General features: G+C 40.2%; 1 protein-coding gene across 1 annotated transcript in view; it reads right to left on the bottom strand.

Annotated features, from left to right (window-relative positions):
• Positions 1–26,543, bottom strand: part of dock4 (dedicator of cytokinesis 4) — a 458,861-nt gene that overhangs the window by 229,014 nt on the left and 203,304 nt on the right. The window contains exons 9-11 of the mRNA XM_060839361.1: positions 7,155–7,236; positions 4,600–4,660; positions 4,342–4,489 (exon numbers count right to left, since the gene is read on the bottom strand). Of these exons, the coding sequence (XP_060695344.1) occupies positions 4,342–4,489; positions 4,600–4,660; positions 7,155–7,236 (291 nt within the window). The remainder of the gene's footprint in view (positions 1–4,341; positions 4,490–4,599; positions 4,661–7,154; positions 7,237–26,543) is intronic.

Below are 26,543 nucleotides of genomic sequence, written 5' to 3'. Positions count from 1 at the left end.
TATGATTCAAGCATGTCCTTACACCCATAGTTGATAACCACCAAGAGGAAAGCATTATAACTTTGGCCAGGGCAGTGGAAAGGTGCTGAATTAGGAAGCTTACAAGTATTTTCTTATGGAATGATTTCCATAGTGATGTGAACATGAAAGATGACATACAAGCTTCAAACCAACAACTGGTAGCTTATTTTGTGCAAAAGCCATCAGGCAACAAGCAGATGAAGAGAAAAATATTCAACATCTTCATCAGGACATCTCAAAAAGAGAGAACTCCTGAAAAAAATGAGTTGCCCTCATGTCACCAATCACAAATGCAGACATTCACGCTTCTCTACATACAGCAGCATTACTAGACAGTGAGATTCAAGATGAAACAGGATGGTGGCCAATAACTAAATGACCAGCAGAGGCAACTATATTGAGGTGGTCAATTATGAACTGGGAAATAATACTATAAATCGTACAATTGCTTTTGGAAATACAATGAGACAGGAATCTTGTTAACAGTAGCAAACAAATATTCTATTGCATATGTGTCTATCTCACAACCTGAAATCTAAGCAGTACTACCATAGATCATCCATTCCAAAGTACAGCAAAGCTGATAGAACATAGAACATTAGAGTGCAGTACAGGCCCTTCGGCCCACAATGTTGCACTGATCCGTGAAACCAACCTGAAGCCTATCTATTCTACACTATTCCATTTTCATCCATATGTTTATCCAATGACCATTAAATGCTCTTAAAGTTGGCACATCTACTCTGTTGCAGCCAGTGTATTCCACACCCCAACTACTCTCTGAGAAAAGAAAGTACTTCTGGCATCTGTCTGATGGCTACCACCACTCAATTTCAAGCCACATCCCCTCATGCTAGTCAACACCATCTGAGGAAAAAGGCTCTCACTGTCCACCCTATCTAATCCTCTGATTATCTTGTATATCTCAATTAAGTCACTTCTCAACCTTCTTCTCTCTCATGAAAACAGCCTCAAGTCCCTCAGCCTTTCCTCATAAGACCTTCCCTTCATATCAGGCAACATCCTAGTAAATTTCATCTGCACCCTTTTCAACGCTTCCACATCCTTCTTATAATGTGTGACCAGAACTGTATGCAATACTCCAAGTGCGGCCGACCAGGGTTTTGTACAGCTGCAGCATGACCTCGTGGCTTTAAAACTCAATGCCTCTACCAATAAAAGCTAACACACTGTATGCCTTCTTAACAACCCTATCAATTGGGTGGCAAATTTCAGGGACATGTGTGCATGGACACAGATTTGTCTGCTCATCTACACTGTCAACAATCTCACCATTAGCCCAGTACTCTTTCTTCCTGTTGCTCCTTCCAAAGTGAATCACCTCATACTTTTCCGCGTTTAACTCCATTTACCACCTGTCAGCCCAGCTCTGCAGCTTATCTATGTCCCTCTGTAATCTGCAACATCCTTCAGCACTATCTACATCTCCACCGACCTTAGTGTCATCCACAAATTTACTAACTCATCCTTCCACGACCTCATCTGGGACATTTATAAAAGTGACAAACTGCAGTGGCCCCAAAACAAATCCTTGTGGTACTTCACCAGTAACTGAACTCCTGGATGAACATTTCCTATCAACCACCACTCTGTGATAGCTGTGGAAGATCTTTCCCACAGAACCATAACTTAAGATGGGCAAACACTTTTTATAAACAATAGTGCCTTCCTTTTTAGGTAAATATGCGTAACTATTTTAAAGATCATGTTATTTACAACTGATACTGTGTCTGAGGTGTGCCTGAGGGAATGTTTAGGCTGAGAATGAGCAAGTGGTCATAGAGTTTAAATGCAGGAAGGCACCTTACACTCTTGCACACCAGGAAAATTCACTCTGTGTTTACACAATTAAAAAGGCTCTGCAGTCCGCATGTTAGCCAAGAAAATGACTGATTTCAATAATATTCTGACCAGACATGGGAGTCATGATCTCTGTTACCTTGTGATGGGGTAACTGCCAGTTGCATCATTAGAGAATGATCCTCAGTATGCTCTGGTTTGTGGGTCTAAGAGCACTATTGTTTTCCAACTCATCAGCAGCCACGAACCTTAAATGGAAACTCTGACTGCGAACACGGTGAATTGCATTTCAATGGGGCCAGGACTGCCAGGTCCAAGACTGTCATGGACAAATCAGTTCATGCCCCACACAAATGTACAGTTTGAGAACAGAATGATCGAAGAGAAGATGGTCATTCAGCTAAGGTTTTAGCAGAGTTATTCAATTAGTGTTACACCCTTTGCTCTTTCCCCAAAGCTGCATAGATTTTCCTCAACAAGAATGCATTCCATTCTCTTTTGGAAGTTACTACTGGATCTGCTTGCACCACCCTTTCATGTAGCATGCTCCAGATTGTCACTTGTTGCACAAAAACATTTTGCTTCAAATGGATTCTTTCTTTCCAATTATCTTAAATCTTTTCACTCAGGGTACAGACCTTCTTGCCTCAGGCAGTGGTTTCACCTGATATACTCCGTCAAAGCCCCTCACTATTATCAAAGCTTCCCTTCATCTTCTCGGGAGGAAAATTATCTCAGCTTCATTCATTGCTCCATGTAATTGAAGTCACACATCCCTGAAGTAATTTTGATACATCCTGGCAGAGATTGTCCAGCTCTATGTTGTGGCCAGCACTCCACAGAACAACATTATGTGATATTCAATGGATCTCAGATGACTCATTTGTAGTCATATACTAGGCCCATCATCAACCTTCACAGCTAGGCTTGAACATTCTTTCCCCATTGCCCCTGTATGTTGCCTCTACTACCTCAAGGTCTTGTGGCAATGTTTGAAACAACATGCTTGAGGGAGGAAGCAGTTGTGTCTGGCGCAAAGTGAAAAATGTTGGAGTACGTAAGAATGCAGTAGCTGTGAGGAATGGATGGGAAATAAAGGCGGCCTTGGTTAGACATCACACCACCCTGCCCAACCCCTAAATGACCCACAGTAGCTCAGTGGTTAGCACTGATGCCTCACAGCGCCAGGAACTCAAGTTCGAATCCAGTCTTGGGTGACTGTCTGTGAGGAGTTTGTATATTTTCCTCGTTTCTGTGTGGGTTTTCTCCGGGTGCTCCGGTATCTTCTCAATACAAAACTGTGCAGGTTAGGTGAGTTGGCCAAGTTAAATTGCCCATCGTGTTCAGGGATGTGCAGGTTAGGTGCATTATCAGGGGAAATGTCGAGAAATAGGGTCATTGAATGGATCTGGGCGAGATACTCTTCAGAGGGTCAGTGTGGACTTGTTGGGCCAATTGGCATATTTCCACAGTGTAGGGATTCTATGATGACCCCAGACCACAGAATCCCTACTGCTAGATGGCTCTCTCGTTATGCTAAATGCATTCTTTTTAAAGGGGGATTCTCCTCTATCTGCACACACACCCATACTTGATTCACTGAAAACAAAAAATCTGGAAATCACAGCATCACTGGGGAAGAGCACACTCATGTTTGAAGTCTAGAAGACTCTTCATTAGATGAAGAGCTCTGATGAAGGGTCATCTAGACTTCAAATGTTAGCTTGCTCTCTCTCAATGGATGACTCCTGATCTGCTGTATCAGCATTTTTTGTTTTCAGTACAGATTCCAGCATCTGCAGTAATTTTATCCCATACTTACTTAATTCTGTTGGGAGAGAGCAGAGAATAGGATGAATGAATCTCTTTGTCTGAGCTGAAGGAGGAAAATATACAAACTCCTCACAGACAGTCACCCAAGACTGGATTCGAACCTGAGTTCCTGGCGCTGTGAGGCATCAGTGCTAACCACTGAGCTACTGTGGGTCATTTAGGGGTTGGGCAGGGTGGTGTGATGTCTAACCAATCTCTTTGTCTGAGCTGAGCATGGGTTTAGGGTGAGAGGGGAAAGATATAAAAGAGACCTAAGGGGCAACGTTTTCACACAGAGGGTGGTACATGTATGGAAAGAGCTGCCAGAGGAAGTGATGGAGGCTGGTACAACTGCAACATTTAAGAGGCATTTGAATGGGTATATGAATAGGAAGGGTTTGGACGGATATGGGCCAGGTACTGGCAGATGGGACTAGATTTGGTTGGGATATCTGGTTGTCATGGATGTTTGGACCGAAGGGTCTGTTTACATGCTGGTCATCTCTTTGACTCTAAATGAAGAACAACTTTTGCCATTGATGGCCATAGGTGTGCGAAAATGTTCACTAAAGCTTGACAGTTTGCTTCTTTGGAAATACTGATAAAACTTCCTAATGTCATGAGGGGACCTCATGTCATGAACTTCATATTCAGCTAAAAAGTACGAAAAGAGAAATTTTACTGTACATGTAGACTTTAAGCATGTGGTCCTCTTTGGAGTCCCTGGTATCTCTTTCAGTTTGCAGCAGGTCTGCAATGCTCAGAACTGCACAACCAAATGGTCGCCGATACTGTGCATTGCAAGTATTCTTCTTCTCTCCTGCAGCCATTCGACCTGTGGTGTCACACCAGATAAACATGGATTTATTTTCAATAAATTTGCATGGAATAAACATAGATTGAAAAGATTAAAAGTCCTTTGATTCCAAACAAAATTAACTTTACCCAGTCTTATAATGTGAACAGTAATATATATATCCTTCCTGAGGTCACTGCTCCCCAAATCCTGAAAAAGACACTTAGAATCAGAACAGGTTGTAACAACATTTTACAAAGCTTTACTGAAATACTATTTCACTTTGGAGCTTCAGTTTTATACTGATGGTTTAAACAAGGTCTATATTAAATTAATATTTTAGCCGAATTGAGTCGTATGATTCCTGATGGTCTAAAAATAGAAAACTTGAAAATAATTTTAAGTGAATAAAACAGAATTTTTTTACTCAGTTACTTGACTTACCTTGAGCCACAAATTATTTGCAGCTGAGATGACAGATCTACTTCCATGTCAACAATAACAGTTTTACAATCTATCAGTAGCATTGATAGGAGTGAAAATTATGATTTGAAGAAACAATGGAAGTGATCACATAACTCTTTCATTTATTTTAAAAGCTGTTTCATTTAACTTAAAAGTTAAAAGCATCATTGCAGTTGTTATATTTCATACGAAATTACGTAGAAACTTGTGCTATCAGTTGTATGAATAAACCAGGAAAGGATTTTCAGTGTCTAACTTTTTCTCCCACCTTTTACTGATGCAAAGACCATGAGGTATTGGAACGGAAGCAAGCCATTCATTCCACTGAATCTAGAATTTAGGAAGAGGATAAGGAGGAGAGAGAGCTTGTGAGGAAGGTAAGGGGGAAGTAGGAGCAGCAACAGCAGGTGATGTTGGACATGGACAAGAAGTTCAACAAGGAACAACAAAGATGAAGGAAAGGATAAGAGAAAGGGAAAGGAAGACTGTGCAAGGAACAACTAAAAGGAAACAGCAAGGAGTGAAAAGGAGGTAAAAGGAAAGGGGAGTGGATTTTGTCAGAAACCAAAGGAAAGGCAGATGTGGGCAGGAAGGTGACCGAGACATGAAGCAGCAGCATTTTGGAACAGACCTTAGTTGAATTCTTTTGGGTGTGATGCAATCACATCATTTATGTTGTCCTTGTAGGATTTCTACTCCAATTTTCTTCATTTTGATTAGACAATCCAAGCCATCAGGGGCAAGAAATAACATTCCAAAATGATATGAGGTTGATAGGTAAGCAACTTAAGTGCACTAAGATGGGAGACTTTGATCTTTTGGGCCAGCCACTGGAGGTAGTGCAGCTTTTGTGGGCCCACATCAAGACCTTTAAAGTCTTAAATCCTTATTATCATTGAGACAGATGGTGAGCTTTGGCTGGGGAAAGTTGTGTTCAGCTACCGATATGTAATGGAAAACATTGCTACTTGATGCCTCCTCAAATACACTGGGAAGTTGCTTCTGTTAGGCGCGGAGACTAGGACCTGTGGGCACAGCCTTAAAATTAGAGGGGGGTCAATTTAGAACAGAAACGAGGGGACGTTTCTTCAGCCAGAGAGTGGTGGGCCTGTGGAAATCATTGTCATGGAGCGCAGAGGAGGCTGGGACTTTGGGCGTCTTCAAGGCAAAGATTAATAAATTCTTGATCTCACAGGGAATTGATGGGCCGAATGGCCTTGCCTCCACTCCTATGTCTTAAGGAATTTCATCCAAGATTTTCCTGAAATTGGCACATGAACTATCTGCTACTTTTTGATAGAATTACTTGGGATAGAGGGAAGGTTGCACAACTACATTGGCCTAAAGATGCAATGCAAACCTAGGACTTCCCTCATTAGTTACAACATAAATTCACATTAGTCACAAAATAAAATGTAATAACCAAATAATTCAGAGATCTCCGTTTTTTCAACTGTTATCAATAATAATTATTTCAGAACAATATGAAACATGCATCTCTCTGCCCAGGGTGAATCATTGGTCATAATAAAGGGTAGGCTGGTTCCTGTTTTCAGGCAAATACTTTTGTTTCCTTTGAAGTCCCACCACAAGTGGAATTTAAACTCAATTTTTTAAAACCTAGAATTGAAAACTAGTCTCAGTCATAGTGATTATGAAACTATTGCTGTTTGTTGTAAAGCCCATCTGGTTTACTAATGCCCTGGAGGGAAGAAAATCTGCCATCCTTAGTTGGTCTGGCCTGCACCAGAATTTAGATTGACAACAATGGATTGGCCCTTAACTGCCCTCTGAAATGGTATAGTGAGCCACATCAATTGAAGGGAAATTAGGGGTGAACAACGAGTATTGGCTGACCAGTAACATTCAGATTCCATGAAAGAAATCTAATATGAATTTGCCAATAGAATTTAACATCAATAGCCATTGATCTTGATTTAACCATTTTGAACTCACTTCCCCAAAAAACTGTATAAATATTACAAGCACAACAATTAGCTTTCCACTTAAACTAAGAGCGTCATAGGTCACACTACAAGTTTACCACCTGATTAGGTTTCAAAACAAAGAGAGCTTCAAGATCTACAGAAGAGGAATATAAAGCGATTTCTGCAATTTATTAAAACCACTGTACAAATAGCATTTATGTTAACTAATCAAACAAGCAAAAGTTAAACTACATAAATGCTTGCCCTGATAATCAGATATACTAAAAGTTAACTGTAAATGTTATACTTACAACAAAGAGAGTGCATTGCCTTTCCATTCTCTCCGGAAATTTCGGCAATCCGTTCTTATTCAATTTTACAAAGAATCTTTCACTGCGAAAAAATGAAGATGGCAATGAGGATTCATCATCTTTCAATGCAGTATCTATAATAATAGACATTACAATTTGGATTCATCATGATAATTAGCCAACTGGAAGAAATTCATAATATTATACAAACTCCATAAATTATTTCTGTTCAGGCAAGATATCTAGCCCTGCTCAAAGAGGACTTCTTTGAAATTATTCTTTTAAAGGTGCCCAGTTGCTGAAAATTCTATTTTGCATTATAGTTTCTTGTCATGCAGGCATTGAAACAGTGACTATATCCAAGTCTATTTGTAATCACAGTGACTTCCATATGACCATTGAATGATAGAATGACTTACAACCCATTACAGCTGAAGAGCAATTCAATTAGTCCCACTGGCCTGCTCTTTCCCCTCCGTTCCCTTGAAGTTGTTTTCTTACCTTCAATTCCTTTCTGAAATTTATAATTGATTCATATTCCAACATCCCTTTGGGCAAAGCAGTTCAGATCACCACAATTTGTTGTGTATAAAACATATGCTTTCTTATGCTGCCTTTGATTCTTTTGCCAATCGCCTAAACTTGGGTCCTCAGATTTTAAACCCGAGTTTCTCCTCATTTACAGCTTTAAAACTGCTCATGATTGCGTATCTCTCTGAAAACTCCTCAACGCTGTGCTGAGGAGAACAATGCTGGTTTCTCCTGTCCCACATGGTGGTCATTCTAGTAGATGTTGAAGCATACATGTTCTGTGCATGAAGAAATGCCATATGCATAAGAATGATGCTAGCTTATAAAATGAAATACAATAATTTTACAAATGGAAGAACTAAATTTATATGTTAGTTTATTTTATTTAAGAAACTCTCAGTGAGCAACTGGCTTTGCTATACTTGAGATATTTAATAAAATGGTGACGACAATGTAGTGTGTCAATAGCACCTCACATGAGTAGGAAGATTCGAGCATTCATCCCCTCCAGCCTGCCCCATCATTCTAAAAAAATCTTAGTTAATGTACCACAGGCCTCAATTCTGCTTTACTGCCAGGTCCTCATCACCATGAACTCATCAATATTTCAATAATCTATCTCCTCTTTAAGTACTTTCATCTAACCTTGACAATATTCTGGGGTAGAGAATTCTGGACATGCACTACCTTCAGAGAAGAAATTCCTTTGTTTCACAGTTTAAATAAATATCCTCTCGACTGAAAGTTATGTTTCCTGGTCTGAGATTCTCCCACTAACAGAAACACCTCCTCAACATCTACCCTGTTAAGTCCCGTCAGGATCTTGTCCGCTTCAATAAAATCATCCTTTATGTTTCTAAACTCTAATGAATAAAGGCCTGTTTAGCCATTCTTGATAATTCAACCCCTTCAGCATTTCAAATGCAGACGTGTTGTCAAAACTATGAGGTTAAAATCCTTTGTCAAAGTGTGGTGCTCAATTAAATGTAGAATATGTTCCTCGACACTAATTAATGCAAGACGACTACGTGCATCCAATTTAAAATATAGGTTTGCCTCTCAGAATTGAAAGTATCTTAATTTGTTTTGACAACTTTGAATATCAGTTTGAAGATGGGTGTTTTGGAAATAGATTCACATTTTCAAGAAAAAATACATCCCTGCTAAATCTTCAAAATGTTTCATCAATTTAAATTACAATATTGGAATTTCTGGAAAATTGAAATGGAAGCAGAAATTAATGGAAACAAATCCATTCACATCAAAAATGAGAAAGAATAGATTAGATTAATGTGTCAGGTCTCCTGACGAAGATTAACCATATTTTTCACTTACAGGAGAATGATAAACCTCAGCATCTATTTGTTCTACATTTAAGTTGCACTCATTAAAATTCATATTTCTAAACAGTAACACATAAATATCACAATTTTTTGTAAATTCCATTAAAGTGATTCAGAAATTAAAATAAAATACTCAGTAAAAAGTAAGATGACAAGGGCAGAGGTTTTCCCCAAAGAGGAGTGAAAATTAAAAGGAGTACTTTCAACTAGTCTTTTGTGCTTCCCTGTGGACTGGGAAAAGCAGTTCTAAGAATTGGCCATCTGCTCACTTTGGTTGGTGAATAGTTTCTGTGGACCCAAAGGAGAGAAAAAATGTTCAAACAAATGCATGGAAAAAAGGAAGATTTAACTTGATAACTGGAAAAATCTTAAAAAGACACATATACTGCTACAACAGCCCAGGACACAATAGTCTGACATTTCCTGCATGGATCCAGAAAGATGCACACGCAACCTGATGCCACGTTATTTACATGGAATAAATGATTGCAGAACTTATGGCAAGTTATACTCATTGTTTTATGATTTATTGATTCCTCCACCCAGCCACAAGGGGAGCCTAGATAGCTATGCTGTTTTGCTTCTACTATTCTTTCCATTTTTTTTCAAAAAAAAGGATATTTCTCACTGAGGTTTGCCCTGTATTTTCTGCACCATTATATGGATTTTTATGGCATTAGTATCAGACCCATGAAAATTGAAATCTCGCACAATTGAAGGCGCTCAGGACTGCGTGACTAATGTGCATGAATAATGGTGAATAAAATGAAAGGTTAAACTTTTATACTTAAAAGAAGAAAAAAAATGATTAGTGGGTGTTTACTAATTTCCTACAGTCCTGATTGTTTACATAGTCTTCTGTTTGTGCAGATATCAGTTTAGTCTCATGACATTGGCCGATGGAGAAATTGCCTGGTCAACAAATTACTGCAGAAGCTTAAAAAAATTATAAAACAAATATTTGTTTTAATTCTTTTATTTTTCTTGACTAAGTTCATGAAACTTGTTCTGCACATTCCACAAATACTGAAAAGTAAACCTTGCCATAAAATGATATATAAAGAAGCCATGGACTTAGCTAAGGAAAAAGATACAGAACTGTTTCTCCGGAGTTCTGGAATAAGCTGTTCATGCAATTTTAAAATGAATGATATCCAGTTACTCCAGTATTATACATAGCGATTTGCAGGAATTGAAGGGTCATCATGTCTTTCAGTAAAGTACAAATCACTGTCTGATTTCTTCTTAAGTACCTCAATCCAAGGAATTAATCATACCATTAGAATTACTAAATTTATTTTTATAAATCAGTTCAAAAAAGTTGGTTTACAGAATTGCTAAATTTGACCACTGTTTTAAGTTAGTAGCCATAATAACAGATTTCTAACAAAAACATTTCTGTTAATCTCTTTTCAAACTAAAATAGAATTTGAACAAATGTCAGTAAAAACAATGCCTAAGTGTCGCACCCAGGAAGATATCACATTTGCAACTTCAACCCGACTGACAAGCTTTTGGAAAGTTTGAAATTGAATCACAACCACCCCTTGAAAAGGACATGCCAAAACAACACTCCAATGTCGAAATTACACCTGTCATTATCAAAGATAATCCCGAAACATAGTCAATGGATTTTGATGGTACGTCACCAAATTTGCAACCAAACAAAGGAAACCTGACAAGAGCAGTTATCTAAAATTGTTGCAAAGGAGGATCGCTGGACTTGAAACATTAACTTTGCTTTCTTTCCACAGATGATGACAAACCTGCTGAGTTTCTCCAGCAATTTGTTTTTATTTCAGAATTCCAGGAAGTTCTGTTGTTTCGTTATCTATAAATTACATGTGAAAGACCACATTTTGCTTCCATTGAATATCAACAGCCATTGACCATGTGACTAAAACTGTGTCTGTGAAGTCTTTTTGTGCCAAACGTTCAAAAGGCATGGAGGTAGTTTACAGAATAATACTAACAAGACAACAGATGCTTCTCCTTTTAAGAGCAAATAGACATAAACATTTTTGAGGAAACTTTCCAGCCCTGATTCTGAAGCTCCAACTCTACCTGAAAAGAAATTAGACCTTAAGATAACATCACAACTTCCTGCTGAGCTGAGCAGCTGAAGAGACCTCTCTTCAAATGATCCCTGAAGTTCGTCTGGATATCCAACTCCAGCTACATGAATTTATCTGAAATACACTTCCAAACAGGAAAAGAAAATATTGTTTTATTTGATACTGAAGAGGCATGGTGGGTCAATGGTTAGCACTACTCTCAGCACCAGGGACCCAGGTTCAGTTCCAACCTTGGGCGACTGCCTGTGTGGAGTTAGCATGTTCTCCCAGTGTCTGTGTCGGTTTTCTCCCACACTCCAAAGGTGTGCAGGTTCAGTGGACTGACTGCTAAATTACCCCATAATGTCCAGAAACATGCAGGCAAGGTGGATAAGCCATGGTAAATGCGGGATTGTGGGGATAGGGTCAGGGGTTAGGTCTGGGTAGTATTATCTTCAGAGGTGTAGACTTTGACAAAGGATCAGTTAAGACTCGAAACATCAGCTCTTTTCACTCCTTACAGATGCTGCCAGACCTGCTGAGATTTTCCAGCATTTTCTCTTTTAACCTCTTTCTGTACTGTGGAGATCCCATTCTATGACATGTTAACTATTACTTTGGTTTAACATTTGCAGAAATGCACTACCTTCATGAACTGCATCTTGAGTGTGTGGTGTGTGACTGATAGCATTAGATCTATGAAGGAAAGTGTGAAAATAAATAATTCTCTTTGTTTAATCTGCTGCTACATTTAATCACAGAAGTTGGTTGCTGGTAATTTTAAATTCAGACACACCAGTAGGGTTTAAAAACACAAACACATATCTTTTCAAAAATAAATTACATGATTACAGACAAGAGGGAAGAGAATTAGTGGGTTCAAGTTCCTTCTCCTCTCCTGTCCATAACGTAAGTAAATCTAAAGGTTCGTATTGCAGGAGTTTAAAAACTAATTGCTCACAAATATTTTAAACTCAACCAATTGATCGTTAATTCTTCCCCCAACTGGGTCAGGGCTGTTTTTCCAAGTTGGTTAGGGGGTGGGTCAAGGTCAGTTCTGAGGGTCAGCTCAGTGAACATCAAGGGAGATTATCAGGCACAATTGCTGTGATGGAAATTGGCAATGTCAGTACAAGGGATTTGGGGCACCATGCTGAAATTCAAAGGAAATAGTAACCGTGAAGGGAAGCAAATCAACATATATGGGAAGGAGACAATAGTGCATATGGGGATGTGGGTTACTAGGTAAGGAAGGGATGGTCATCAATGGTCACAACCACTCTGCTTTCAGAAGGGAACAATGCAACTTGATGGTTGTATGATCACGTTATAGGGCCAGGGCAGACAGGGTAATGTTGGGAAATAAAGACAAAGGAAAGAGGCTGGTTGGAAGAATTGGAACCTCAGTACTGATGGGGTTAATCAGGATTGCAAGGAAGAAAGGAACAATAAAGTTCACAATTGTGTGCGTTGGGGGGGGATCCTGAGTTACCAGGCTGAGCCGACAGTACTCTCTGCCAAAAGTGGGCTGCTTTCCTTCCATCATCATGCAAATTGTAAGGGCACAATTTATTTGGAGCAGGTTGGATAAATGTTCTTTCTCTTGTCTGCATCTTCTCCTGAGTGATGTCGGGGCAACTATATTAATTATGTATTTATGCAGTGTTGATTGAAAACATCTGTAAGCATGTGAAATGTATATATTGTCAAACAATGTGGGATACAAATCCTGTCACAAACAAAGCTGAACAAGACATTTGTCATCACATATCGCTCATAACCATCTCTGAAGCAACTGAAATTATTATATGGCTTATAAGTGGTATCCATGGACCACAATTCATAAAGAAAATCCAAAATGTCTTCAGCTGCTCAAGGGCCTGGAGATGATTTCATCTCACCTTCAAATACAAGTAACACAATATGCTCTTATATGAAAGTTTGCCTTTTTGGGTCACGAAGGGGGAAATAACTCATCAGCAATCTTATCACAGTCTCAATCTCCCACTGTACTTGCGAGACTTGGCTTGTGTTGCACTCAGAATAAGGTCTGTGTACAAGCATACCATGGCTCTGCTTGTCTCAATGTTGAACTGGCTTAATACTGAACCGGCATTTGTGTTTGATGCAAATGCTGACTGCTCTCATTACCAAGATTTGGAGATGCTGGTGTTGGACTGGAATGTACAAAGTTTAAAATCACACAACACCAGGTTATAGTCCAACCGGTTTAATTGGAAGCACACTAGCTTTTGGAGTAACACTCCTTCATCAGGTGATAGACACATTACCAAGGACCTCTTCTGTTTCTGATCTTCCCCACACAAGCATGATTTAGAAAGTCTGTTTGTCTCACCACATATACAGCCAGACCTGCAGAGCTTCTCCAGCACTTTGCTTAATAGAAAAAGTGCCCAATATAACCAGCTACAGTAGGGATTATCATCACTTTGCCTACAGTGCAACGATTGACTATAAATTTGTTGTTGCATGAAAGCCAAGCAGTCCCTGTTTGTTTCCTGAACAAATGCTGTTCTTTTTTGGTTTGCTTTTTCATTACTTTTGCTGCTGCTGAATAAAAAATATCTGAAGTTAACAAACATCTGAAGTTATCCAGTATGTGAAGTTCCTACATTGAACAGGGAAAGACTGGCACTCCCTCAAACAGGGTTCTGACATAACATGTCATGAAGGAAGGAAGGAGAATCTGTGGGTCTCAGTTCATAACTCTCAATACATTCACAAATGTGCATTCGTATTTGCAATGAAATGTCAGCCATGCCTCCTACTTACTGCCAGAATCATGCGTTTTTGGTTCCTGCCCCACCACATGCTTTGTAAAGGACAGTTCCTGGCTACCATTGCTTGAGCTGGTATAGGACTGTGTGTTAAAATTTAACACCGGAAGTCCCGGGTGATCCCCACAGTGGCGGCTCCTTCAGGCTGCAGAGAGGGATAACAAGGTGAGCGGAGCTCCATACAGGCATGGCGGATAGCTGATGAGGTGAGTGGAGACTAGTGTGAGAAACTGTAGGAGAGGTCTTAGACAGAAACCTTTCACCAAAATTGATACTTTGCCAATTTGTGGTAAATATCAGTCTGTCATAACCTCATGAACAGCTTTACTAAATCAATTCATTTTTTGAATAATTAAACCACAGAAGAATCAAGATCTCTCTGCAGGCCCTCTCTGGGCACAGATCTGCAGTCCTTTGCTCTAGTGAACAAGGCACAGACCAATGACATGCTAACGGTGACCTCACTCCAGGTGCCCCTTCCTCACAAGCCAACAGTGGGGATGTCATTACATACCCAGCTAGAGGAGGGACCGCTTACAGGCCCCACAGGATTCTTCTCTCAGGATACTCCACAGATAGTCAGGCCTTCCACCTCCAACAATCCTGCCAGTGTCGAACATTTGGGAGATCAAACCCACAAAGTTCAACCCGCACATGGAAAGGTCAGACTCAGCATGTCTGGGGCTCTCCAGACACACCCGAAGGTCAAAAGGCTCCATTGAAGAGGTTCCCTCTATTCTTGCTGGAGAAACCAGACTACACCCAGAGATAGTGGGAAGGAAAGAAAAAAACTGAACTGAGGGCATATGCGTGGCACAGGTGACACATCATCGTAAATTGTTCTCACATTTGTAAATGTATATTCATGTTCAATTATCAGCTGTGTGTGTGAGTGTTGTTTTAGTTGCAGGCAAATACTGCAGGAGCAAACCTGGTGTGGCACAGTGCCATACAGCAACATGTCCATCCCATTCCTGATAACAAGCATGACTGGCTGTTGAGCCCTGCATCAAACAGTGAGACAAGATAGAATACTGTGAGCTGTGCATGTGTAAATTCTGAAGTGCAGAAAAACAAAACAAGACAGAAATACAGTGAGCATCCAAGTTGGCGCAATGTGAGTGGGCACTAAGAGAGCAAGCGAGGGACCCCAGATGAGCCTTAACCAAATCCTTGGCATGGGTAATTGTCCATGCCGTACATTCGGTACGTGTTTGATGCCAAGTTCTCTCAACAGCAGGCTCTGGTAGTCCCCAGCTGTGAAGCATATCTGCAGATGTTGGGGACTGCTGACCAAGGTAGCGGCCCAGAGGAGTAAGCAGCGAGCTGGACGCGCTCATTTTCATTTCAGGAATTATCACCGTCTAGTTTAGTTGGCACATGGGTGAAGGAGAAATCCAAATCAAAGTTTTAATTGCATGCAATTTGATGTAAATAGATTTCTTGCCACTCATTAGTGAGATTCTTACCAATGCCATTCAAGCTTTCGTTGCAGAACCAGACTTTCTTTCCTTACCATCAAACACCATATTTCTTTTGATCTTGCCATATATTAAAATTGACCCACCATTGTCAATATCATTCATGGGTTGGGCAAAGTGAGGAGAAATGGAAAGAGGACAATGCAAACATGCAAGGAGAAATTCATATCTCTGCCCTCTTTAGAATCGACTATCTGGGGAAGGCAAGGGATCATGCAAGGTAAAACTAGTCATTTCACCTTTCAATCATTTTGGTAAAGTATGGCACATGCATATTTCAATGTACTTACAGGTACAGTACACATATTTAGTTCAACTGAGGCCTGAATTTCCAAGAACCGTTTGTTTCTGTGCTTTTGAAACATGTGATACAAACACATTGGCGGCATGGTGGCTCAGTGATTAGCACTGCTGCCTCACAGTGCCAGGTACCTGGGTTCAATTCCAGCCTTGGGCAACTGTCTGTGTGGAGTTTGCACATTCTCCCTGTGTCTGTGTGGGTTTCCTCCGGGTGCTCTGGTTTCCTCCTACAATCCAAAGTTGTGCAATAGTTAGGGGTAAACATAGGGCAATGGTCATGGGCGGCACGGTGGCACAGTGGTTAGCACTGCTGCCTCACAGCGCCTGAGACCCGGGTTCAATTCCCAACTCAGGCGACTGACTGTGTGGAGTTTGCATGTTCTCCCCGTGTCTGCGTGGGTTTCCTCCGGGTGCTCCGGTTTCCTCCCACAGTCCAAAGATGTGCGGGTCAGATGAATTGGCCATGCTAAATTGCCCGTAGTGTTAGATAAGGTGTAAATGTAGGGGTATGGGTGGGTTGCGCTTCAGCGAGTCGGTGTGGACTTGTTGGGCCGAAGGGCCTGTTTCCACACTGTAAGTAATCTAATCTAAAAAAACACTTCATTCCAGATTGTATGTTTTAATGCCTCACAGGGACAGGAGAGCACTGTCTCGTGCCTGAACACTAAAACATAATCCTGCTGCATATCAAATTTAACTTGCATGAAAAGAACACAGATACACAGTAGGTGAACTTTCAGAAACTTTTAAGCAGTGGTGAAAAGCTGGCTATAAACTTAACACTGTAACCTATGGAACGTAATATAGAAAATTGAAGGAAGAACACAAAATAAAGTTGAATGGCTTAAGTTGCAAATGGATTGAAAAATGGTGCATTATTGGGGTCAGTGTTGGAACTGCAAACTTTGACAAAGGAACCACATCTTGAAATGTGATGTGTCATAGAAGTCAGGGTTGGAGAGAGGATGTGGTGTTAAGGAGAACTGTAAAGCTTTTTGGAAGAGAGACAGTATAATTAGATTTCAAAAGTCTTTCAATGCAGATACCTATGAAGTTTTATATTATGAAAGGAACACAAAGAATGGAGAAATATATTTTCATGGAAAGACTAAAAATCATTTCATAAAATTGTGATGAATTTTCATACAATGAACAGAGACTAGTTGCTCAAGAAATCCCCCATTTAAAATGGTCATTAAAAGTGAAGGACATTAATGTAACAAATGTGTCAGTGGAGCACAGATTAGTTAAGGGAGAAAAACAGCTGAATTTGGATAAATACTTGAAACAAAAGAAAATACAGGACTATTAGAAGAAATTTGAGTGAGAGATCAGTTTTGGATTGTGCTCACTTATCAAGTAGGCATGTAAAATGCCATTGCCATGATCTTAACTTAGTGAGAGGGCATGCCTTGAAGCTACTCAGAGCATATGGGAGGTTGCTGCTGTGTCACAATGTGGTGAGGGATGATAAACATATGGGACTCCCACAGAACACCACAAGCTTTCTTTCAAGTTTATTTTTAGTGGCGCTGTTGGTGTTTTCCAAGTTCCTAGTGTCCTTGCTGGGAATGCGTGAAGGGCACTGCTTAGCTTCATGCCCATCCAGAAGGTTAGTTGGAAGGATTTGTTCTTCAGAAGGGACGGAAACCAAGAATATTTGAAATTAGAAAGGTTCCAATTGGCAAGTTGAAGTAAGTTACCCTCAACCTTGTCTGAGAATCTGTTTATTCAAAGCTACTGCAAAACAAACTGAGATGAACCAAAAAACTGGAGGAAGAATGAAGAGAAATCTTGAATTTTATGGAGTCAAATTTTCACAGTTGTGAGATGAGTAAGGAAATGAGCCAATGAAAAGTAACTTGGGAAAGAGGCATGCAGATGTATGTTGTGATGAGTTGTGATTTCAGCACGAGTGAAAAAGGAGCTAGGTATTTAAAACTTATCTTTGTCCATACAGTGAAGATTCCATGACTATGGATAAATATAGGTCAATTGAAGAAATTTGACTGAGAGATCATTTTTGAATTGTGCTTTGATATCGAGCAGGCATATCAAATATCATTGCTATGATTTTAGCTTAGTGAGGGAGCATGGTCATGTCTTGAAACTCCTTTAACTTCTCTGTGCTCCACCAACATGCTGCATAAAGAAGTTTGCTTTGTTAATGTCCTTCACTTTTAGTGTCACGCACTTCATTTCAGGAGTCTTTCAACTTATACCCAGAAGTTAGTCAAACTCTTCAAGTGGTGGAGACTGGTACAATTGCAACATTTAAGAGGCATTTGGATAGGTATATGAATAGGAAGGGTTTGGAGGGATATGGGCCAGGTGCTGTCAGGTGGGACTAGATTGGGTTGGGATATCTGGTCGGCATGGACAGGTTGGACCGAAGGGTCTGTTTTCATGCTGTACATCTCTATGACTATGACTCTATGACTGGAAAATGCTGAGAGGAAAGAAGCTTGTAGAATAAAGCCCAATGTGCAGATTTTGGTGAGATATATCCCATACCTTGGGAGCATCAAATGCTATTGATCTTTATAAAAACAGTTCTCAAACAGTTAAACAGAATATCTTATGGAAAATAAAGAACATGAAAGCATGGGAAGGATTAAAGCATGAAGACCACTGGCAATCTGTGTTCCGTGGAAGGCAGGATGGGATAACCATAGTGGAATTTTCTTACACCAATTAGCAGAGCAAAGTTAAGGATGAAAGGTCACTATGGTGAGATGAAATAACACAAGTATAAAGCAAGTTTCTCTGTTAAGAGTTATTATGACAGGATTGGGACCATGAATATTTGGGACATGATATTAAAGTTTCCAATTAGTAGTTAGTAGAGTCAGCTTCAGACAGGAGACTATTGTAATAGATGGAATAGCTAAATATCTATCATGACAGGTTAGTCTGGAATGGACGATCACTGTAGCAGAGCTGATAATAAATATCTAATCATTGACATTAGAAAAATATTAAGTTGGGTCTGGAATGAAAGGCCATCGTTGCAAGAGTTAGCACTAAATATCTAATCGTCACATTAGAATAACATTAAGTAGAATGTACAACTGAAGAGATAATGGGAATTAACATCATTGGTTTATTGTGTAGCTAGAGTGATAAACTTTGATTAATAAAGTTGGACATGCTGATAAGATAACAGAAACATGTTAAAAAAGATATAAAAACCCACAGACCCTGAGGTTCGTGGGCATTCGAGAATCTGCTTTTTCAGTGTCACGATTTTTTGTTTGCAAATAAAAGATCTACTTCTTGAAGAACTCTCTGCGTCTCCTGGTGGTTCTCTGCATTTTCTCCACAACAATCTCAGAGGAGGGTCAGGGAAGGAAATATTCTTAAAGTCTGTATTTATTGGATAGCTCAAAGTCTAGCAGAAATTTGCAAAGACACAACATCAAAGCCCATAGCCCTTCGTGAGTTGAATTAAATTGCTACTCACATCTCACCTTATTAAGTAAATTCAGATCAGGTGCAGCTTTCTCCAGACTTTCCTTTTTGAGAAAGAAAACATGCTTTTCCCATATGCTTCACATGTCTTGCTCAAATTCTACAAATTTAATCCGTTAACCTAACAACCCATTTGAAGGAAATTAACATGTAAAAAAGCTGTGTGGCATATGCTAATCTTTTGATAATGTAAATAAGGTAGTAATCTGCTTTTAGACCACCAATTCTGAATTACAGCTGGGATGGAGAAAAGGAAATGCTTCAACAGAACAAAGGTCAGAATTATTTGTTGACATATATAGAAGATTCTGTTGGTCTGCATAAATGGTACATTTCCATATCATGCATGGGGACACAGGAAGAGAAAGGAGGCATGGGAACATCATTGCCTTTAAAGTATGCATCATTTTACTTCCAAATTCTCCAGAAATGTAAATGCGTCAGAAATCACACTTTGGTATTCGATGTCATTGAGTGAGATTAATTTAATATTTACGGTTGCTATGTGGTTTCATTTTGTTTGCTGTTTTTGTACTTTGCAATCTAATTCTGCTTCTTAATTTCTTTTCTGATCTTTTTCTTCTCACCTCTTAAAATTCAAGAGTGATTCACTAGGCTTTGTAGAATTTTCAGTGATAGCATCAACATTCCTTCAAGATTTGCATCAACAATAGCCATGGGTGAGATGCCAGAAGACTGGAGGTTAGCTAACATGGTGCCATTATTTCAGAAAGGTGGTAAGGAAAAGCCAGGGAACTGCAGACCTGGCAGTGAGCTTGACATCAGTGGTGGGGAGGTTGTTGGAGGGGATCCTGAAGGACAAGATTGATATGTATTTGGAAAGGCAAGGACTGATTAGAGATAATTAATAAGGTTTTCAGCGTGGGAAATTCTGTCTCTTAACATGATTCACTTTTTTTTTCAAAGAAGTGACGAAGATGATTGATGAAGGCAGTATGGTGGATGTTGTCTATTTAGACCTCAGTAAGATGTTTGACAAGGTACCTAATTAGATCCTATGGATTAGCCAGATCAGATCATATGGAATCAAGGAGGGCTAGCCATCTGGATACAGAATTGGCTCAAAAGTAGGAGACAGAGGCTGGTGGTGTTTTTCAGACTGGCGGCCTTTGACCAGAGGTCTGTTGCATGGATTGATGCTGGGTCCACTGATTTTTATCATTTACATAAATGATTTGGATGCAAATATCAAAGGTATGGTTAGTAAGTTTGCAGATGACACCAAAATTGGAGGTATAGCTAAAAGCGAGGAAGTTTACCTCAGAGTACAATGGGATCTTGATCAGATGGGCACTGGGCTGAGGATTATGTTGTGGCTGTACAGTACATTGGTTCGGCCACCTTTGGCTTAATGTGTTCAATTCTGGTCTACCTGCTATATGAAAGATGTTGTTAAATTTAAAAGGGTGCAGAAAATATTTACAAGGATGTTGCCGGGGTTGAAGGGTTTGAGCCGGGGTTGAAGGGTTTGAGCTATTGGGAGAGGCTGAATAGGCTGGGGCTGTTTACCTTGGAGTGTCAGAGCTGAGGGGTGACCTTATGGAGGTTTATAAAATCATGAGAGGCGTGGATAGGGTGAAGAGTCTTTTCCCCAGGGTAGGGGATTCCAAAACAAGAGGGCATAGGTTTAGGGTGAAAGGAGAAAGATTTAAAAGGGACCTCAGGGGCAACCTTTTCACACAGAGGATGGAGTGTGTATGGGTGAGTTGCCATAGGAGGTGTTGGAGGCTGGTACAAGTACAACATTTAAAAGGCAACGAAATGGATATATGAATGGGCCAATTGCTGGCAAATTAGATTAGTTCAATTTATGATATCTGGTCATCACGGACAAGTTGGACCAGAGAATCTGTTTCCACGCTGTATATCGCTATGACTCTAAGTATTCTTGCCACTAGATAACACAGAAACATTCCATAGTGGTGATCAAAGTGATCTCTGACTGGACCTGAAGCCAGTTGTACAGACTCTACACAAACATGTCTTAGACCTAACAATGAAAGTTTGGCATGCCAGAGCGAATGCATTATTCCTTTGATAATGCAAATCATGCATAATGTCTCCTTGTGAAGCACTTAAATAAGCATGTTCTAAAAATCCATACACTCTACTTCCAGCATTTGTTGTATTTAAAGTGAACAAACAACAACTACGAATCCTGCTGAAGCATAGATGGCCCCAACAGACATATCTTCTTTCTCTAATTTATAAACGTGCTCCCTAATCTCAGCAGACAGAAAACCAGCATGGCTGTTGAATATTTTGGCCAGTTTAGAATTAAATTTACGCATTCTATCAGTGAGTTTCTTTGTAGCTTCTAGCATCTTAAGAATGCGTGCTGTAAGGGGTGGATATGCAGTTCCAGAACTTGTGTGAGATGAGACATTATGCAGGGATAATTTGGTTTCCTATGATCCTGGGTGCATTGTTTTAAATGATATTAGCGTGGTGACATTTATGCTTTAATGATTTGATAGAGATATGCTGCAAGGCCACTCACGTATCTGAATGTAACTCTCAGCAAATGTGGGCACAATTGATAGGGAACAAAACGTAATATTTAATGCTGAAATATTCAATTCAAACCTGGAGTTTAAAATCAAATACCACATGATGAAAATAAAAAATTAAAAGCACCACCGATGATAGGGTGATGAGTCACAGCATGGAAACAGACCCTTCGGTCCAACCTGTCCATGCCGACCAGATATCCCAACCCAATCGAGTCCCACCTGCCAGCACCTGTCCCATATCCCTCCAAACCCTTCTATTCATATACCCATCCAAATGCCTCTTAAATGTTGCAATTATACTAGCCTCCACCACGTCCTCTGGCAGCTCACTCCATACACGCACCACCCTGTGTGTGAAAAAGTTGCCCTTAGGTCTCTTTTATATCTTTCCCCTCTCACCCTAAACCTATGCCCTCTAACTCTGGACTCCCCAACCCCAGGGAAAAGACTTTGCCTATTTACCCTATCCATGCTCCTCATAATTTTGTAAACCTCTAGTAGGTCACCCCTCAGCCTCTGTTGATCCAGGAAAAACAGTCCCAGCCTTTTCAATCTCTCCCTATAGCTCAAATCCTCCAACCTTGGCAACCTCCTTGTAAATCTTTTCTGAACCCTTTCAAGTTTCACAACATACTTCCGATAGGAAGGAGACCAGAACTGCATGCAATATTCCAACAGTGGCCTAACCAATGTCCTGTACAGCCGCAATATGACCTCCCAGTTCCTGTACTCAATACTCTGACCAATAAAGGAAAGCATACCAAATATCTTCTTCGCTATCCTATCTACCTGCAATTCCGCTTTCAAGGATCTATGAACCTGCAGTCCAAGGTCTCTTTGTTTAGCAACACTCCCTAGGACCTTACAATTAAGTATATAAGTCCTGCTAAGATTTGCTTTCCCAAAATGCAGCACTTCGCATTTATCTGAATTAAACTCCATCTGCCACTTCTCAGCCCATTGGCCCTGTTGTAATCTGAGGTAACCCTCTTCATTATCCACTACACCTCCAATTTTGGTGTCATCTGCAAACTAACTAACTGGACGTCTTATGCTCACATCCAAATTATTTATGGAAATGACAAAAAGTAGAGGACCCAGCACCGATCCTTGTGGCACTCCACTGGTCACAGGCCTCCAGTCTGAAAAACAACCCTACACCACCACCACCCTCTGTCTTCTACCTTTGAGCCAGTTCTGTATCCAAATGGCTAGTTCCCCCTGTATTCCATGAGATCTAACCTTGCTAATCAGTCTCCCATGGGGAATCTTGTTGAACGCCTTACTGAAGTCCATATAAATCATATCTACTGCTCTGTCCTCATCAATCCTCTGTTACTTCTTCAAAAATCTCAATCAAGTCTGTGAGACATGATTTCCCATGCACAAAGCCATGTTGGCTATCCCTAATCAGTCCTTGCCTTTCCAAATACATGTACATCCTGTCCCTCAGGATTCCTTCCAACAACTTGCCCACCACCGAGGTCAGGCTCACCGGTCTATAGTTCCCTGGCTTGTCTTTACCGCCCTTCTTAAACAGTGGCACCACGTTTGCCAACCTCCAGTCTTCTGGCACCTCACCTGTGACTATCAATGATACAAATATCTCAGCAAGAGGCACAGCAATCACTTCTGTAGTTTCCCACAGAGTTCTCAGGTACACCTGATCAGGTCTTGGGGATTTACCCACCTTTACCCATTTCAAGACATCCAGCACTTCCTCCTCTGTAATCTGGACATTTTGCAAGATGTCACCATCTATTTCCCTACAGTCTATATCTTCCATATCCTTTTCACAATAATTACTAATGCAAAATATTCATTTAGTATCGCCCCCATTTTCTGCAGCTCCACACAAAGGCCGCCTTGCTAATCTTTGAGGGGTCCTAATCTTTCCCTTGTTACCCTTTTATCCTTAATGTATTTGTAAAAACCCTTTGAATTCTAGTAGATTCCATTATAAATATAGACTAGAATTTATAACCAGTCAGCCACAGTAGATGAACAATTCCAAAACAAGCGGGCATAGGTTTAGGGTGAGAGGGGAAAGATATAAAAGAGACCTAAGGGGCAACTTTTTCACGCAGAGGGTGGTAGTGTATGGAATGAGCTGCCAGAGGAAATGGTACAATTGCAACATTTAAGATGCATTTGGATGGGTATATGAATAGGAAGGGTTTGGAGGGATATGGGCCAGGTGCTGGCAGGTGGGACTAGATTGGGTTGGGATAGCTGGTCGACATGGATGGGTTGGACCGAAGAGTCGGTTTTCATGCTGTACACCTCTATGACTCTATCAGCCTTGAACTGAACAAACAGCAAAGGACAATACAAGAGAAAACATGCAGCAAGTTATCAAAAGCAAACATAATGCGATATAGAAACAAAAACACAGTGGCTGGAGGAACTCTGCAGGTCTGCCAGTATCTGTAGAGAGGAAACAAAGTTAACATTTTGAGACCAATGACCCTTTGTCAAAGCTAAAGAAGAGTGGAATTTATGCACTGATGGAGTACGGTTTGGAGAGTTGGGGAGAGAGTAAGGGGGAGAGCACGAGAGCAAGTGAGCAAGAGAATGAAGTACAAGGACACAGTGCCCAGAGAGAGGGAGAAAATGGGACTGGCAAACAAAGATTGCTGATGAATTACTGCTTGCTTCTCCCTTTTTATCTCTCTCTCTCTCTGGGCACTGTCTTGGTGTATTCCACCCACTTTCTTTCATTCTCTGCCCCGAGGTTCCCTGAAGTTGAACTGTTAAACCAGTTCCCTCTCAACAGATGCTGCTAGAACTGCTGTGTTTTTCTAACACACTATTTTGTTGCAGATTTCCAACATTTTCAGCTCTGTGAATTTATTACAATACTCAAATATTGCTATGTTATTAGAAAAATAAATTTAAAAAAAGGTCCCATATTCAAGACTCAAATTGACATTGAATAATTGCTGTTGACTAAAGTTTACATAAAACAACCAGTTCCTTCATGAAAGTGCCAGTGTTGGACTGGGTGGACAAAGTCAAGAATCACAACACCAAGTTATAGTCCAACAGGTTTATGATCTTCTAATATAAATTCTGAGTCCTATGATCCTGCCCCACGTGCTATCTGACAAAGGAGCAGCACTCCAAAAGCTAGTACCTCCCCATAAACCTCTTGTACTATAACAGGAGTTGTGAGATTTTTAACTGTATGTTTCTTGTTAGTTTTAGAACATGGTGTAAAACATAATTGTTGGGAGTGAATTCCTGGACAAATCTTTGTGCTAATGACAACAGAATGTTCTGACTCATATTCCAAAATTGAAGTTAACAGGATAATTAGAATTTTTTTAGTGCACACTGAAGTGAAAAATAACATAAGACTGGAACTATCAAAAATTTCACTTTTTGGCCTCAATTTTCTATTCATTCATTAATTAACACATAGGACAGAATTCTCCCAGCTCTTGAACAAGTGGACAATGCTGAGTCATTTGGGAAAATGAGTTAAGACTGAAAAAGTGAGAATCTTGATGTCAAGGTCACAAACAAGTCTGAGATTGCACCCAAGGTTTTAAATGGGAGGACAAGAATCTCACTCAAGAGGGGTGAGAGGTCATTTACATGCATCAATTATTAACCCACATGGCGGAAAGAAACTAGACAACAGCAATTCCAGAGATGAAAGTCAGAGCAGTTATCTGGGTGGCTCCTCTGGCATTCCCCTACAACTCAGTGCATGCTTCATGAGTAGTGACTGCATATACCCCCACCCAGTCCATGGAGTGGCACAAGTAATGCACCAGCCTCACCACATCATGGCACATCCCTGACTCACTTAGAATAAAATTCTCCATGACAATGTTGCACTTTGGAGTGTACTGGCATTTTCCATTGTAATGTCGGTGCCAAGCTGTTTTGCACGCAGACACTGGCACCCATCCAGTGGATTGGAACAGATTACATCTCAGTTTTTTGCTTGCTTTCTTAGAGCTGTTATGATTAACAGGGAAGAGTGTGTGTCCATTATTCCCCAAACTCTTTGATATGGATGGATGTATAAAATCTCAACAAGACCACCAAAAATGATCATTTTCATGACTGACTGTTCCTCAGCACAAAAACAATCCACACCAGTTTATTGATTAACAGGAAGAAAAACTATTAACAAGGAACAGTGAAGAGACAATATTTCTAATTTATGATAGGCTGATCCATGAGATTAAGATGCATGGAATCCAAATTTTGCAGATGATACAAAGATTGGAGGAATTGTGGACAGCGTAGGAGGTTGTCAAAGGATACAGTGGATATAGAACAGTTGCAGCTATGAACAAAGAAATGGCAGATGGAGTTTATTCTGGGTGTGAGGTACTGCATTTTGAGAGAAAAAAGTGAGGTCTGCAGATGCTCCTGTTCCTTGGATGCTGCCTGACCTGCTGTGCTTTAACCAGCAACACATTTTCAGCTCTGCATTTTGAGAGATCAAATATTAATGAAATTACAGTTAATGATAAGATCCTGAACAGCATTGATGGACAGAGAGATCCTGGGGTTCAAGCCCACAGCTCCTTTGAAGTGGCCATGCAAGTAGATTGGTGGTAAAGAAGGCATATGATATGTTTGCCTTTGTTGGTCAGGAAACTGAGTCAGGATATCACATTGCAGCTTTATTAGACTTTGGTTAGAGTACGGTTTCCAATTCTGGTTGCCACATTACAGGAAGGATGTGGAGGCTTTGGAGTGTGTGCAGAAGAGGTTGACCAGGATGCTGCCTGTAAAGAGAATATGAACTATAGGGAGAGGCTAGAAAAACTTGCTTATTTTCTCTGGAGTAGTGGAGGTTGAGGGGAGATTTGATAGAAGTCTATTGAATTATGAACTGGGGCTTACGGTCAGAA

Source organism: Hemiscyllium ocellatum, chromosome 19, assembly GCF_020745735.1.
Source record: "Hemiscyllium ocellatum isolate sHemOce1 chromosome 19, sHemOce1.pat.X.cur, whole genome shotgun sequence".
NCBI classification, from domain to species: domain Eukaryota; kingdom Metazoa; phylum Chordata; class Chondrichthyes; order Orectolobiformes; family Hemiscylliidae; genus Hemiscyllium; species Hemiscyllium ocellatum.
This window is presented reverse-complemented; position numbering and strand designations above follow the sequence as displayed.